We start from the raw sequence: 13,814 nt of genomic DNA, 5'->3' as shown, positions 1-13,814 counted from the left end.
TTCACAGGCATCAGGATTCCCCCCCCCGTCCCTTTAATATACTTAAATGTTTACTGTTTGACAACGAAGCCTGAAGGACACGCTTACTTAATGCTAACATGTTAGGACTTTGAAGGTTGAGCAGAAATATAAAAACGATTGAGCAGATATATAAAAAAGAATTAATGCTTTTATATTTTACATGAATGGGAACATAACATTTAATTAATTTACCAAAGTTTGGATAACTTTGGCATTTTCAAAAAGCATGATTTTCTCTGGCTGGGTGGCTCAGTTTGTTGGAGCGTCATCCTGTACACTGAAAGGTTGCCGGTTCAGTTCCTGGTCAGGGTACATACCTGGGTTGCGGGTTTAATCCCTGGTGTGTACGAGAGGCAACAGATCAATGTTTCCCTCCCTCCTTCCCTCCTTGTCTCCTAAAAAACAATCCACATATCCTTGGGTGAGGATTAAAAAAATTAATAAAAATAAATCAATAAAAAGCATGATTACTGGCATATCTACAGCAGAAATATGCAGGGATACAGTCCAAAGAAAAATACGACGAAGTTTTCTGAGAAAGCTTTGCTTAGAGGCTGGAAGTTAAGGACAGGAGGTACTTGGGCACATGTGACAGGGGGCTGAGCGAATTCTAACTCTCTCTTATTTGTAGCCATCAGCCGGTGCAGACCCAGCCAGAGACTTTAGCCTCGACAAGTCTTCCTCAGTGGAAGGTATCCTCCGCCCCGCAGGATGTTTATGAGGTACTTGGCTTTTACCTTTCGGTGGGGGAATTGTTTGAAGGTGGGGAAAAGCACTTTGTCACAAATGTGTACTTGTTTGCATGACAGAACATGTTGCTTTTGTAAAACTCGCGGATCAAGACGCAAAGGCAGGCAGCTAAATGGTGATGGTGTCATTTTCCCAGGGAAACTCGTTGTTTCCGGGGTCCCGCCACACAGGCGCTCACTGGGGCAGACGCGCATGAAAACCCTGTGGGACGGGGATTAGTAACTTTCTTTATGGGCCAGAAAACCAGAACTCGGAGAGTAAAACTGACTTGTCCACGAGTTGCAGTTAAAAAGCTGATTTCAAGGGTCATACAAACTATGGCTCACCTTATCACCTAGCCTGGTTGGAGCAAGACTTCCTAGATTGTTTAGCCTCCACATGATGCTTGAGCTCGACCTTTGATGTGTCTGCCCTACCCTGGCTTTTGGCAACTTGCCAGGTCACTGGACTCAGACACCTGGGGGCCTCCTTTTACCTGTAGGCATTTGTTAGCTGTGTCAGCCTGAACAGGCAGCCTGTGTCAGCTAGTTCGTTACTGGAGTGAACTGCCAAAGCCAGCTTACCCGACCTGCTGTCATTGGCCATGGCCCAGGGGCCACACGTGTGGATGTTGCATGCTTTAAATGTGTCCTGTGCCACATTTTTATATTTAAAACTTTTTTAGTTGTTAGAGATCAGTAACCATCTCATGGAATATACCACAATAAGTGAGCATTTTAAAGCGACTATGAAAACTTTCAAGATTGAAAAGATCAGGAAGAACAAGAATGTACAACTCTTGAATGCTTATAGAAGGTAGGTGGCTGTGTTTCTGTACAGAGTTTAAAAGGATTAGTTAAGGTCTGCCTTTAAGATTTATATTCACTGGTTTCTTTTAGTCATCAGCAGTTTCTTTAATCTCTGGTTTTCATTGTGTAAACGCAAGCTTCTTTCAGCTTTGGTTTTACAATGCAGTGATTTCATGTGTCTATCATTTAAAAGTTTTCATCTATATATATATTTCACCAGCTGTTGTCTTAAAGTATGTAACTCCATTCTGAATGGTGGTGAAATGATTTTTAAGACAATGAGACTATAGTTGGCATTGATGTTATTAACTGGAGCGGGAGAGGAATGTTCTCGGTGTTAAGTTTCATATTTCTTGTATTAGGAAAAAAGAGCAGATGAAGAATAGCAATGAAAAAATCCTATTTTGTGCCACGAGCCGCGCCCACGTGGCTTCAATCTGTGCAAATAATTTTGACTGGACCAAGCACGGGACTCCTGATACCAGATATGGAAAAGGTTTGTACTGGAATAGAGAAACCTGGCTTACAGACCTGAAGATCTGCATATGCTTCTGTTATGAGATATATGTGATTATTTTGCATTAACTGGAATGTCCAGACGTTCACTGTGGTGGAGAGAAAATAAACTCGCCTTAAGTTTAAGTGCCCAAATTAGAGTGGGAAATGGACTTGGGACTGGATTGCTAGACCTTAATCCTGCCCCTGCCTTCTGGTTTTGGTGGGGAAAACTTCCTTTTTCATGAAATACCTTAATTCTCTGAGACTCTTTGATCTCATACGCGTTTGCCAACCATGTCACCTGTTGGCTGCCTCATCGGCTGCCTCGTCTACTATTACTACTCAGTGCTGGCTGTGGCTCTTCCTGACCTATGTCCATCCCATCAAAGCCATTTGAAGTAGCCTTTTATTGTCACGGATGGGTTCTAGTCAAAGATGGGAGAGGAGGCTTCTCCATTTCAGGCCATGCTGGGTCTCCTGGGGACTGAAGTCACATGGGTCTGCCTTCATGCAAAGTCTTTTCAGCTCTTTCTGCGGGCTCCTTAACTTCACGCGACTCTTAGAAACAAACCAACAAAAACCGAAGAATCTCTAGCCTTAAAGGAATAAGTAATAATTTATCAAGTTTCAAAATGGGCTCAGTTGATACAACTAAGATTAAATTCACTGCCTCCGCCCCCCAAAAAAAGCAAGAAGCCAATCAGTCAGTTAACATATTTCTGAGGGCCTGCTATATGCTAGATACTGGGCACACAGTGGTGAACAAGTTAGACATGCCCCAATTATTTCATATAATGAACTGATTTCATGCAGCTGCTGCGGAGGAAATGAACAGGTCCTGTGGACACCCAGTGCAGCCTGAGAGGTGTGCCCACGGGAAGGCGTGGCGGGGGGTGGGGGGTTCGCCTGCCGCGCAGAGTCAGCGTGTAGGATAAGGGGCAAGTGGTGCAAGGCATGGCCACACGGTAGAGTTTAGATTTGACTCAAAGGGCATTAGAAGCTAATGAAAGGTTTTAACCTGGGGATTGACCTGATGAGAATTTCCTAAGTTTATTACATTTAAATGTATCCCTAAAACTTACCTAAAAATGTTTGCAGAAAGTGGGTAACCATGTAGAGTGAGATACAACGTGTGTGAAGTGTAAACCCATCGGTTTCTCAAAAGTCTATGTCAGAGCTCAGGTGTTTATCTTTTAGAAAATGGAAATACAGTGTATAATGGACTCTGATAGGGACCTACACGGGTGCTCAGCTGTTTCTCCTCTTGTGTAAACAGAAGAGTACTGAAGCCCCCCAAAATAGAGATAGCTAATCGTTTGGTAGTCTCACTCACTCACTATTGTTTTTCCTTTAACTGGGTAAAAGGGGAGCGTTGTTGACAGCCAAGGAAACACCCGGTGCCGCGAGGGTGCGGTCAGCAGCGCTAACGGAGAGGCAAGGCGCTTCTCCAGGCACTTGGCCTTTTTCCTGTGCCTCCCTCTCCTGTTCAGCTCAGGGGGTGATCCTTCTATTTGGCTTGTCTCCTGTTACACACTATTAGGAGGTGTTTCTATTTGGTTTGTGTTTCTTTTGAATGTGAGCTTTCTGCTCTCATCACCCATGATGCTGTGGGACCAGGCTAGACTGGTGTGAACCTCTGGGTCCATTACCGTAAGAAGGTCGGGCAGTTACCCTGACAGAAGCCCAGTGGTAGATCTCAAAGATACTGCTGCTCTCCGAGGGAAAACAGGGCCCCCGGGTGCAGGGGTAACATTGCTCGGGGAGGCTGTGACCTGTGTTAATTTCATGTGTGGCTGTGTTTAAGGAGTGTTGAGCAAAAAGACATGCCTGGAAACATAGAAGGGCTCTGGGCTACACCTTCATAAATTGCAGGTGGAAAGCAGGCAGCTGCTGGGAGATGGAGGATAATAATGGAAAACAGGTTATAGTAAGAGTGCTTGTAAGAGCTAGAAAGTTAGGCCACAACTGCCGATCAGTCTGGACCAAGGAAAAGAACCTTAGCATTTGGATAAAAGCCACTTTAGCTGCATAATCAGAGGAGGTTTGAACAACTAAGATTTGGACAAAAAGTAGAAGCAAGGTGAAATTAAGAAAAGAAGCACGTTTCGGGGATAGCTCAGCAAAGAAGGGCTCAAGAGGCTCACTTGACTCCAGAGGCTGGACCGGAGGTGGAGAAGGCCAGGGGCCATCGTGAGGGTGCAGGGTGCTGCATGGATCAGACCTACAAAGCCTCCTCAGATTCTGCAATCCAGGCACTTCAGGATGCCAAATGGTTAGGAAGAAAGAGAAACAAAAATGCTATTTCTGAAGATGATAGGAGTGTCTGCATAGACAACTCAAATGGATCTACAGAGGATTGGAATGCTGGTGTTCTGGGCAGGAAATGAGACACGTGCTTCCCTCTGCCCCCGGACCCCTGTGTCATCTTTGACGTCTAGCCCAGGCCCAGGAGGGTGGAGCCCAGGCCCCCGAATGGCTGAGTCCGAACCAACTTGGTCTTTTTTGACTCTCAGCCTAGAGAGGGTTCTATTCCCTGGTCTTAGTCAGAGCTTTGTCTGACTAAGCCCATTAGTCAGTTCACAAAGCCCGTCATCATTTTTATTATTGATTGATTTTAGAGAGAGGGAGAGAGACAGACAGACAGACATCGATTTTCTCTGCTTAGTTATGCATTCATTGGTTGGTGCCCTCTGTATTCTGACCAAGGATCAAACCCGCAACCTTGGCACATTGGGACGACGCTCTAACCAACTGAGCTACCTGGCCCGGGCCCAAGACCTTTATTTATTCAGTGCATTTCTAAATCCTATTTTGATGATCAGAAGCTGACCATGATTCTTTCTTTCTCCTTCTGTATTCCTTCCAAAGACTCTAATTATCTCTGAGGCAAAGAATGGGCCTGGATAAAGAAAAGATGGTTACGTATTTAAAAAAAATTGCAAAAAAAGTAAAAAACACAATGTCTTTGACAGGACTATCCTATTACATCAATTATAATGAGTGGATAAAAATAGCAACAACGTAGATTTTTAAAAATCGGCATATTGCAAAGTCTAAGTGTGACTTGCAGGACACACAAAAGCTAGAACTAGACAACAACAACATAAAGATGGGGGCAGAGTGTTCATGACGATGAGAGGTGGCCACGGCCTCGGAGGCCGCAGACAGCGCAGCGCACGTAAGGCCTGGGGGGCGTGACAGAAGAGGAGGCCGGCGGTGTAGGCTGGGGGTCTGATGCTGAGGAGGTTTACAAGCCGTCTTAAAGGGATGCGTTTTTCCTGTGGGCAGCCGCGCTCCACCACTGGCTTTCGGAGAGAGCGATAAGGACTCTGGCCGTGCAGGGAAGAAAGGCTGGATGAGACCGAGTCTGCAGGTAGAGAGAATATTAGGAGGTTGTTTCAAGAGTCCAGACCAGATATAAGGTAGTGACAGGGGTGCACAGGCTGTTGGGTTTCAGGGGATCTGTTCCCTGTGGGTGTTGGCAATAAAACAGAGTCCAGGTCATTGGGGAGTGGGCTATGAGGTTGGGTCTTAGGGTTGGACCATTGGAGCCAATGTAGACTCCAGAATATATAAGTAGGATTTAAAAACACACGATGCTTCATTTTAAAAAGGAGTCATTTAGGGTAATGGCTACTCTTTTGAATGGAGAATGATAAAAATGCCTTCTAAAGGTCTAGAATACCTGTATAAAGAATCATTTTTCATTGACTTTACAAGTATTTCATTCAGCTCTCATGGAGAGAGAAGAATAATCAAAGAATCAAATCAGCACGCAGGCTTTCTTACAGAACAGAAAAAATATTGATTGAAGTATAAAAGTAACCCAGTGCCATGAAAACATAGACAACTATCTTTGAATGTTGAAAATGGATTTTATAGCTTCTTCAAGCAATTAAAGTGCACACTGAAGAAAAAATATGAATGGGATTACTGTCTATTGATTTAATTTCATTTTCTTGAAGTCAAATCTGTTTTCACCTGTAACTCCATACTATTTAGTTTACGCCTCTCACATGCCTAACTGGAATCCGCTTATTTGGAAATGCCGGCTTTCTGGGATGTAACTCCGAATCTGAAAGAACAGTTGTGTTATGATGGCTTGAGTTGTTGTCATAAAGTTCTTGTACTGAGGATCCTGTATGTTAGCCCGTGGGAGCACCTCAGAATCCACTTAGTCTTGTTTCAGAAACCACATGTTGTCTTTTTGTTTTCAACCCACAAAGTGTGGAGTGTGGGAGAAAAGAGATGCCAGAGGCAGGTGGCAAGAGGAGAGCACACCGCTGTTAAGTGGGGAATGAGAAGAAACGATCTGCAAGACACGAGCACAGCATTTTTTCCTTCTGCTGTGGCCATTCGTATGCGAGTAAATGGCTCTGTCCACCTCGGCAACTCAAGGGGCAGCCCTGCGTAGTGCCACCGCACGTCAGGATTACGTCTACTTCTGACGTAGCGGTAAAAGGAGGAGTCAAGTGAGTTTGTTTTACTCTTGAAATCACAGAAATGTGTATGCCATCGAGATGCCTTTCCAGAGTAGCTTAAATTGATGAGACGTTCTGGAAATTGACATAAGAGGAGTAGTCCTTTGCAAACGCTTAAGAAATGAGGCACGATTGTACCAGGACATTAAGAGATGGGTAGCGTCATCCAGAATGTGTAGTGGGTATTCGTCACAGTGAGAAATAAGAGAGGATGCACGGCCTGTGCCCCTGGTTGCCCGTGGAGGCTATAGCAGAGCGGCACAGAGCGCAGGCGTCATTGCCCATCTGTTAAAACGGAGGAGCTGCAGCCAGCTGGCCTGGAGGGTCCTTGGCAATGACAGAGGCGGACTGCATGGGTGGCCCACTAGAAATGTGGTAGGTTGATGATTTTGTGTGTGTGTCCTGGTCATTTTCCACTTACCTGCTGGCCCACTTCATAAGATTATAAAAAGATCCCGATGGACTTACTGTCTCCCCGACACAGACTTGTTCTGGTCACACATAAATAAGAAAAAAACATAGAATACAATTGGGGTGGGGTGAAAAAGCACTTCAGAGACAAAAGCATATGAAGTAATGCCAGTAAGCATATGAAAAGATGCTCAATGTCACTAGTATTCAGCAAAACATTAAAATTAGATTTTTCCCCCCCAGTATGTTGACAAAAACTAAAAGGACAGGTAATATCTGGTGTTGGCAAGGAAATGGAGAGACAGGACTTTCTTCATTATTGATGGTTGTTTCCAGACCATTTTTGGAGGACAGTTTGTAATATTTGTCAGAATTAATATGCTCGTGTCCTTTGACTCAGCCATGACAGTTTTGCAATCTGTTCTACAGAACTTTATACAGGTTCTCAAAGGGATATCTACTAGGATGTTTCAGAAGCATTTACTTAGAAGTGTTTTTGTAATAGCAAAAAAAGTGAAATCAACCCATGTTTTCATCAGTACAGGAGAAGTTAAGTTAAATAGCCATGCAGTAGAACCCTATACAGAAAAAGAACGAGGTAGGGTTAGACATGCTGACATAGTGAGATTTGTAGGACTAAAGAGGGGGGAAAAGTTGTAGAACAGTTCAGATAGTATGCTCCTATTTATGAACAAATAAAAATAAAACCATATGAGCTATATGTGTGTAAATGCCTAGGAATAGGTATGAGAGAATTCCCATCAAGCTGTTAACTGTGTATATGAAGGAGAGTAGGACTGGAAATGGTAGGTCAGTATAGTTGGACTTTAATTTTTTATTCTAAATATTATTGAACATCATTTACCCAGCATATCCAGCAGCTGACCTAACCAGGATAAGCAATAGTTCAGAAATTCAAACATCTGAATTCTAAAAAAATAATACTATAAAACAAAAAATAAATGAAAAAAGTATTAAACATATTACTATAAATATAACAAATTCATTGAAATTCTTACTTTTTGCATAGAAAAATCAGAATTTTCCATATACACTCACTTCCTTTAAAAGGGCAGAAAAGCATCTGGCAACGCTAAAAATAAAAATAGGAAATTTTAAATTGTGAGGAAATCGTCGTTGATCTGCCGAGTATGGGAATTTGCACGATTGCCAGAGGTTTTAGATTTGAGGACGATGGATCAATTATCTTGGAAAAGCTCTGCCAGGGTCAATTCCCTTGTCTTACTCTACCACTTCCTTTCCCATTTTTCGTGACCGTCCCATCAGTAGTAAATGATCTTTGTCCCTTACGTTATTAAATGGCCTCTGCTGGAATATCTTTGGTTCATCCATTATGATTCAGCTCACCCTGCACGACCTGCACGAATTGGGTCATGGTGACACCGCCACCTGGTCTGCACCCAGTGGCTTGTACCGTCACAGCGAGCCCTGCACAGAAGCCGCCATCTCACAATTCCAGTGGGTTTATACGCTGTGTGCGAGTTTACTTGTACCATAAACATTTGTAAGGACAAAGTGAAGTATATGAATATCAGCAAGGTATTGATAATATGTGCCTAGCCCAGCCATTTTCAGCTTTTTCCTCTCATGACACACATAAGCCAATTATGAAGGTTCTGCAGCACACGAAAAACACATGTTTTGCAGATCTGGCAAAGAAGATAGGTATAATTCTGATTCATTCACACTGCACGGCTCTTGTTGTGCTGGCTGTTTTTCTTGTGTGTCATTTTTAAAAATTTAGTCCAGTGTTGCGTGTTTTAAAAATTCTCGCAGCACACCAGTTGAAAATCACTGGCTTAGTCACTGCCCATCCTTTAATTATGTGCAAATGATCTTATAAACTACATACCTTCTTTTATAATAATTCTTAACCTTTTTTATTTTATTTCTAGGAAATTACTTTATGAAAGATGCCATTGCTGCCCATAGAAACTGCCATTACGATCCCAAAAACATCATTATGTTTGTCGCCCGGGTCCTGGTCGGAGATTTCATTGAAGGAAACAGGAGTTACGTGAGCCCTCCTTCACTGTATGACAGCTGTGTGGATACAAGGTTCAACCCTTCCGTTTTCGTTATCTTTCAGAAAGACCAGATTTACCCGGAATACCTGATTGAGTATACGGAATCAGATAAAGCCTGCGTAATTAGTTAGAAATGATGGCTACACTGTCCTAAAGGGTGCCGAAACCATTCCATTCGCTTACAGAAGGAGATTTGCCGCCGATCCAAGTTAGACTTTTTTGCATTTCCTCCCCTAGTTATCGAATGCCTCGGATCAGTGGTTCCCAAACTTTGCTGCACATTTGAGTCATCTGGAAATTTTACACAATCCCGATGTCCAAAATGCATCCCCTTCCAACTAAATCACTGTTTCTGCTGGTGTGAGCCAGGCTGCAGCTACGTCTCTGACAGTTTGGGAGCCACTGCCTTGGATGTAACTGGGAAAGACTGATTCTACAGCTTCTGCAGTCGAAGCAACCTTTCTCTCCCAACCACTCCTGCAGTTGACTGTAAGGCATGGTTTTGCTGTGGTTAAGTTGAAAAAAAAAAAATTAACTTAGGAACTTTGCGAGAAATCTAAAAATGCCTGTGGAAATAAGGACTTAAGACAGTACATCTATGGGTGGAAGATTGTGAAAAGTTGGGTTAGAAGTGTTTAGGAATATGCAGTGGGGAAGAAAAGGTAATTTAAATGCCATTACAGACATAGCTACAGCGCTGTACCTTTGTAGTGAAACTGATTAGAGGCATACATTTCGTTATCTCGACGTTTATTTAGTGGGGCTCCGTACAGGTCGACTCTGGAATTCAGTGAGAAAAGTTGCCAAGTGTGTCTCAGAGAGAAGTGCCAACTCGAATTAATGGCCCATTTGGGCCATTATACCCAGTATGATTCCAGAGAAGGCCTTTTCCAGGTTGGACTTTGATGAAGTGTGTGTATTTTGGGAGCACTGAGTTGCGGTAGCCAGAGTCACATAGTCATGACCGGTAATCCTGAGTGTTCTGTCGTCGTTTGCGATGTTTGCGATGGCCGGCAAGGCTCCCCTGGGATGTAGGGGCAGGGCCCTCCTGTTGATGGGTGGGCACCCTGAGGAGGCGGGATTTGTGTCCTGGGGAGCACAGAATCAGAACAAAGAAAACAATGGCTCCAACGGGTCCCTTCAAGGGGCTTCTTTCTCTAAATGGAACGGATTGTAGGGAATTGTAGTACAGTCAGTTTTTAGAGCAGTTGTGGTGTGTGGACCAAGGTTCTTACTATGAATCAGGTTTTTCTTTTCAGTTTTAAAGCATTCCACCCCAATCTCCACAATTTCTTGTTATAGTTCCTTCCAGCAGGGAGCATGTTACGAAAATTCATTAGCAATCAAAATTTTGTATGTCAGATTTTTGATCGGTGCAAAGCACGCTACCAGTCCTTGGCTTAGAGAGCCCCACTAGTAACAAATGTATAGAGGTTTTTGGGCGTAGGGTTAGTTTCTAGGAGGCTTGCCACAAATAGTCTCATTTACTTATTTTTTTTTTTCATGGTAGCTTCTGTTTTGGAGTTTTCATTTCCTGATCTTGACCCTCATGTTGCAGAGATGCAGTTTATCCAACTCTATCCTACTGCCCTTTAGACATCTCTGGTGGGATATTTCACAAGCATCTCTATGGCAGCATGCCCAAGACGGGATTCCCGGGCAGCCTCCCTCAAACGAACTGGTTCCTTCCCCCGTAGTCTGTATGGAAATCTACGGTATCAACTTCTACACAGCTGCTCAGGCAGAAATCCAGAAGTTGTCCCGACCCCTCCCTCTGCCTTCCCCTAGGCTCCTAAGCTGTTCCCAAGTTGTTTTCCCTCGTAAATATCTTTGTCCCCTTCTAAGTTGCTCTTTACTGAGCAAGAATGGCCATATTGAAAAAATGTTTACTTCATAATCTTTCAAAACACAAATCTCATCACACCTTTAGAATAAGGTTCAAAATCATTATCACGGCCCCAGGTGCTCTCTCCTTTCCCTCCCCTCCTTCATTTATCTTTTCATTCACCATGGGCTTTCTGGCAGGCCTTTGGTAGCCTTTTCACATAGATCAGTGGTTCTCAACTAGCATTCCTGCCTTTTTTTTTTTTTTTAAATGACAAGTACTTTGTAACATCTGCTTTATCATCCTCAAAATGCAATTCAGTGGTAACACATCTACACAGCATTTTAGAAATAAGTTTAAAATTAAGGAATAGGAACATAAAAGGGATTTGAAAAGTACCCAACTTGGGCACGATTATACTACAAGACCTAATTAAGTAGTCAGATGTTTACACCTACGTACAATGACTAATTTGAACTTAAAAGAAGGGAGGAGCTCAGAAGCTAGTTTGTACAAAGAAGTATGGGAAAATAAAACAGCGGGGATACAAGTGGACATTAGAATAAAAAGCAGCGATGCAATAACTCATTTGCTTATGCTAGTACGTATTTCTATAAGAACACCTTCAGTGAAATAAACATACATTGCAAGGAAATCTACAGATTGTCGAAATGGAGAAAATGAGGGACGTATATTTTTGCAGACGTGCCGTAGATCATACAGGAATGTCTAGTGAGACATTCAGAATTCGTATAGGGTGTAGGGTAGTTCCTTACTGTGAGGGACTGTCCAATGTATTGCAAAATGTTGAGCATACTTGGCCCTCACATACTAAGTGGCAGCAGCGCCCTTCCTTTCCCCCAGTTGTGGTGACAACCACAAACCCTACCAGATCTCGTCACCTTTTTCAGAGCAGATATTTTGTAATATCCCTTTCACTGTCCTGAGGTGATTCCTAGATAATGCAATCTATTTATACACATGCCTTTCTTTAAAAATCCATTTGTGGCCCTAACTCTTATAAGGGAGAAACAGGAGGAAAGAAATTTGTAATAAAAATAAACTGAATTTCAATATGGAAATGCTCAGGCATGACTATGCTATACAACACCATGAGGTAGATATTTACCTCTACTTAGAGTGAATAGGGTTGGATTTAAGAGTCGATCAGGGCTGCTTCCCGTGAAGAAGTACAGGAAAAGGAGAGAGAAGTAGTACAGGTGACACTAGAATGAAGACCAGTGTTAGAGTTAAGCCATAACAGACCATACACCTTATCCATAAGGGAAGGTAAGGGAAAGAACGAAATTTCCTTACTGTAAATAAGGATAGTAGGACAAGACAAATTACAGATTGTCTAAGAGGAAAACATTTATTGTATTTTCTCAGGCAAGCTGTAGGTCCTACATATATGTCCAGCGGGACATTAAAGAGTCGTATAGGTACACAATAATTCTTCGTTCTGTGGGGCTGACCCATGCACTGCAGGACATGTTATCCCTGGCTGTGTCCACTGAGTGGCAGTAATAGTCTCCAATTATTATAAAACCAACAACACATCAATTTCCAAACTCGCTGGTGAGAACCACTGACTCAGTTAATATCCAGCATCTTCAGATCAGCTTGTTTACCGCCATGAGGAGTCCTATAGATTAGATTGGACCTTTGCCTCCCAGATCCCCAGTTTTTAAAATACGGTGTGCCTTGCTGTGTTCATTGTTAGCATCTATCCAACCTTGAAGCCGTCTGCTTTCTGCATTAGAATGTAAGCTCCTTGAGGGCTGAGTCAGGCTGTCTTGTTCACTGTGCCAAACCTCCTAACTAGCCGAGTGCTTCATACGCTGATAACATAAATTTTGTTGAATAAAGTAAGCTCAATTTATATTTCAGTAGTTGAGTTATATTTGTTGTTCAAGCTCAATTTGAGACGAATAAAAAGTATATATTAATTCTGCTCTGCTGCCTGCATTTGCTTGATTCCTAGGTTTCTCCGAAAGACAGTCAACGGCAGACACCAATTTATTCAATGAGGGATAGAGAATGTGTTTTGTCCCTTCCAGTTTTATCATCCCAGGACACAATGACCACAACACTGCCAGGGAAGGGCAGGGTGGTGGTGATGGAGAAGCCTGCGGCCAGTTGGCACATCTTCTGTTCAGGGGCTTTGAGAGGGAAAGGCTGGAAGCTGCTAAGACACTTTTCTTCCTGTGGTCAGGGGTGGGAGGGACCAGGGCCAGGCCGAGACACCAAAGGTAAACATGTAAATGTAAATGGTCATCAGAATTGTCCTAGCGATCACTCCTTTAAAAGCGCTTCTCGTTCTCTAATCACAAAGCTTTGGGTGGCAGGAAGAGGAGGAAAATCCCTATGTGGCAGTGTAGATTTGACTAAACGGAAGGTAGAATTGCCATTTCACTTGGACCCCAGTGGAAATAAAATAATGGATAGCCAACTTGTTGCTGCCAGAGTGCCCGCATTCAAATACATGGAAATGCCATCAAACCAAGCCTGAGCAGATGTATGCATTTTCCCAATTAGTTATTTGTCCTATTTGTTCATTTACTTTGGCGTAGTGGGCACTCAAGTTTTCAGACTTGTTTAATGCTGCTGTTCCCCAAGGTTTTATCCTCCCTCCTTGGCTTTTCACTCTTCCTTTTTGCTGAGTGATGTTATCGACTCTCACAGTGTGCCTTAAAAAAAACACACACATCAAAATTGGTGAATTTTTATGCAGCCATTTTAATACTGAAGATGGAAGAAGATATGCAACATTTTTGGAGTGTTTTGCTTTATTATTTCAAGGAAGGTAAAAATGCAACTGAAATGCAAAAAAAAGATGTGCAGTGTATGGAGAAGGTGCTGTGACTGATCAAACGTGTCAAAAGTGGTTTCTGAAGTGTCTTGGTACTATTGACATTTTGGTCAAATAATTCTTTGCTGAGGGGCTGTCTTATGTATTGGAAGGTGTTTAGCAGCCCCCCTGGCCTCTACC

The 13,814-nt window shown here is 42.9% G+C and overlaps 1 protein-coding gene across 1 annotated transcript in view; it reads left to right on the top strand.

The window, feature by feature from the left end:
- The window catches only part of ZC3HAV1 (zinc finger CCCH-type containing, antiviral 1), a 53,969-nt gene extending 41,283 nt beyond the window's left edge, over window positions 1-12,686 (top strand). The window contains exons 10-13 of the mRNA XM_054564446.1: window positions 653-743; window positions 1,436-1,566; window positions 1,922-2,055; window positions 8,866-12,686. Of these exons, the coding sequence (XP_054420421.1) occupies window positions 653-743; window positions 1,436-1,566; window positions 1,922-2,055; window positions 8,866-9,128 (619 nt within the window). The 3' untranslated portion in view covers window positions 9,129-12,686. The remainder of the gene's footprint in view (window positions 1-652; window positions 744-1,435; window positions 1,567-1,921; window positions 2,056-8,865) is intronic.
- Window positions 12,687-13,814: the final 1,128 nt, after the last annotated feature.

The sequence above is a fragment of the Pteronotus mesoamericanus genome, unplaced genomic scaffold, assembly GCF_021234165.1.
Source record: "Pteronotus mesoamericanus isolate MK-2021 breed Mesoamerican mustached bat unplaced genomic scaffold, CSHL_Meso_final scaffold_85, whole genome shotgun sequence".
NCBI classification, from domain to species: Eukaryota; Metazoa; Chordata; class Mammalia; order Chiroptera; family Mormoopidae; genus Pteronotus; species Pteronotus mesoamericanus.
This window is presented reverse-complemented; position numbering and strand designations above follow the sequence as displayed.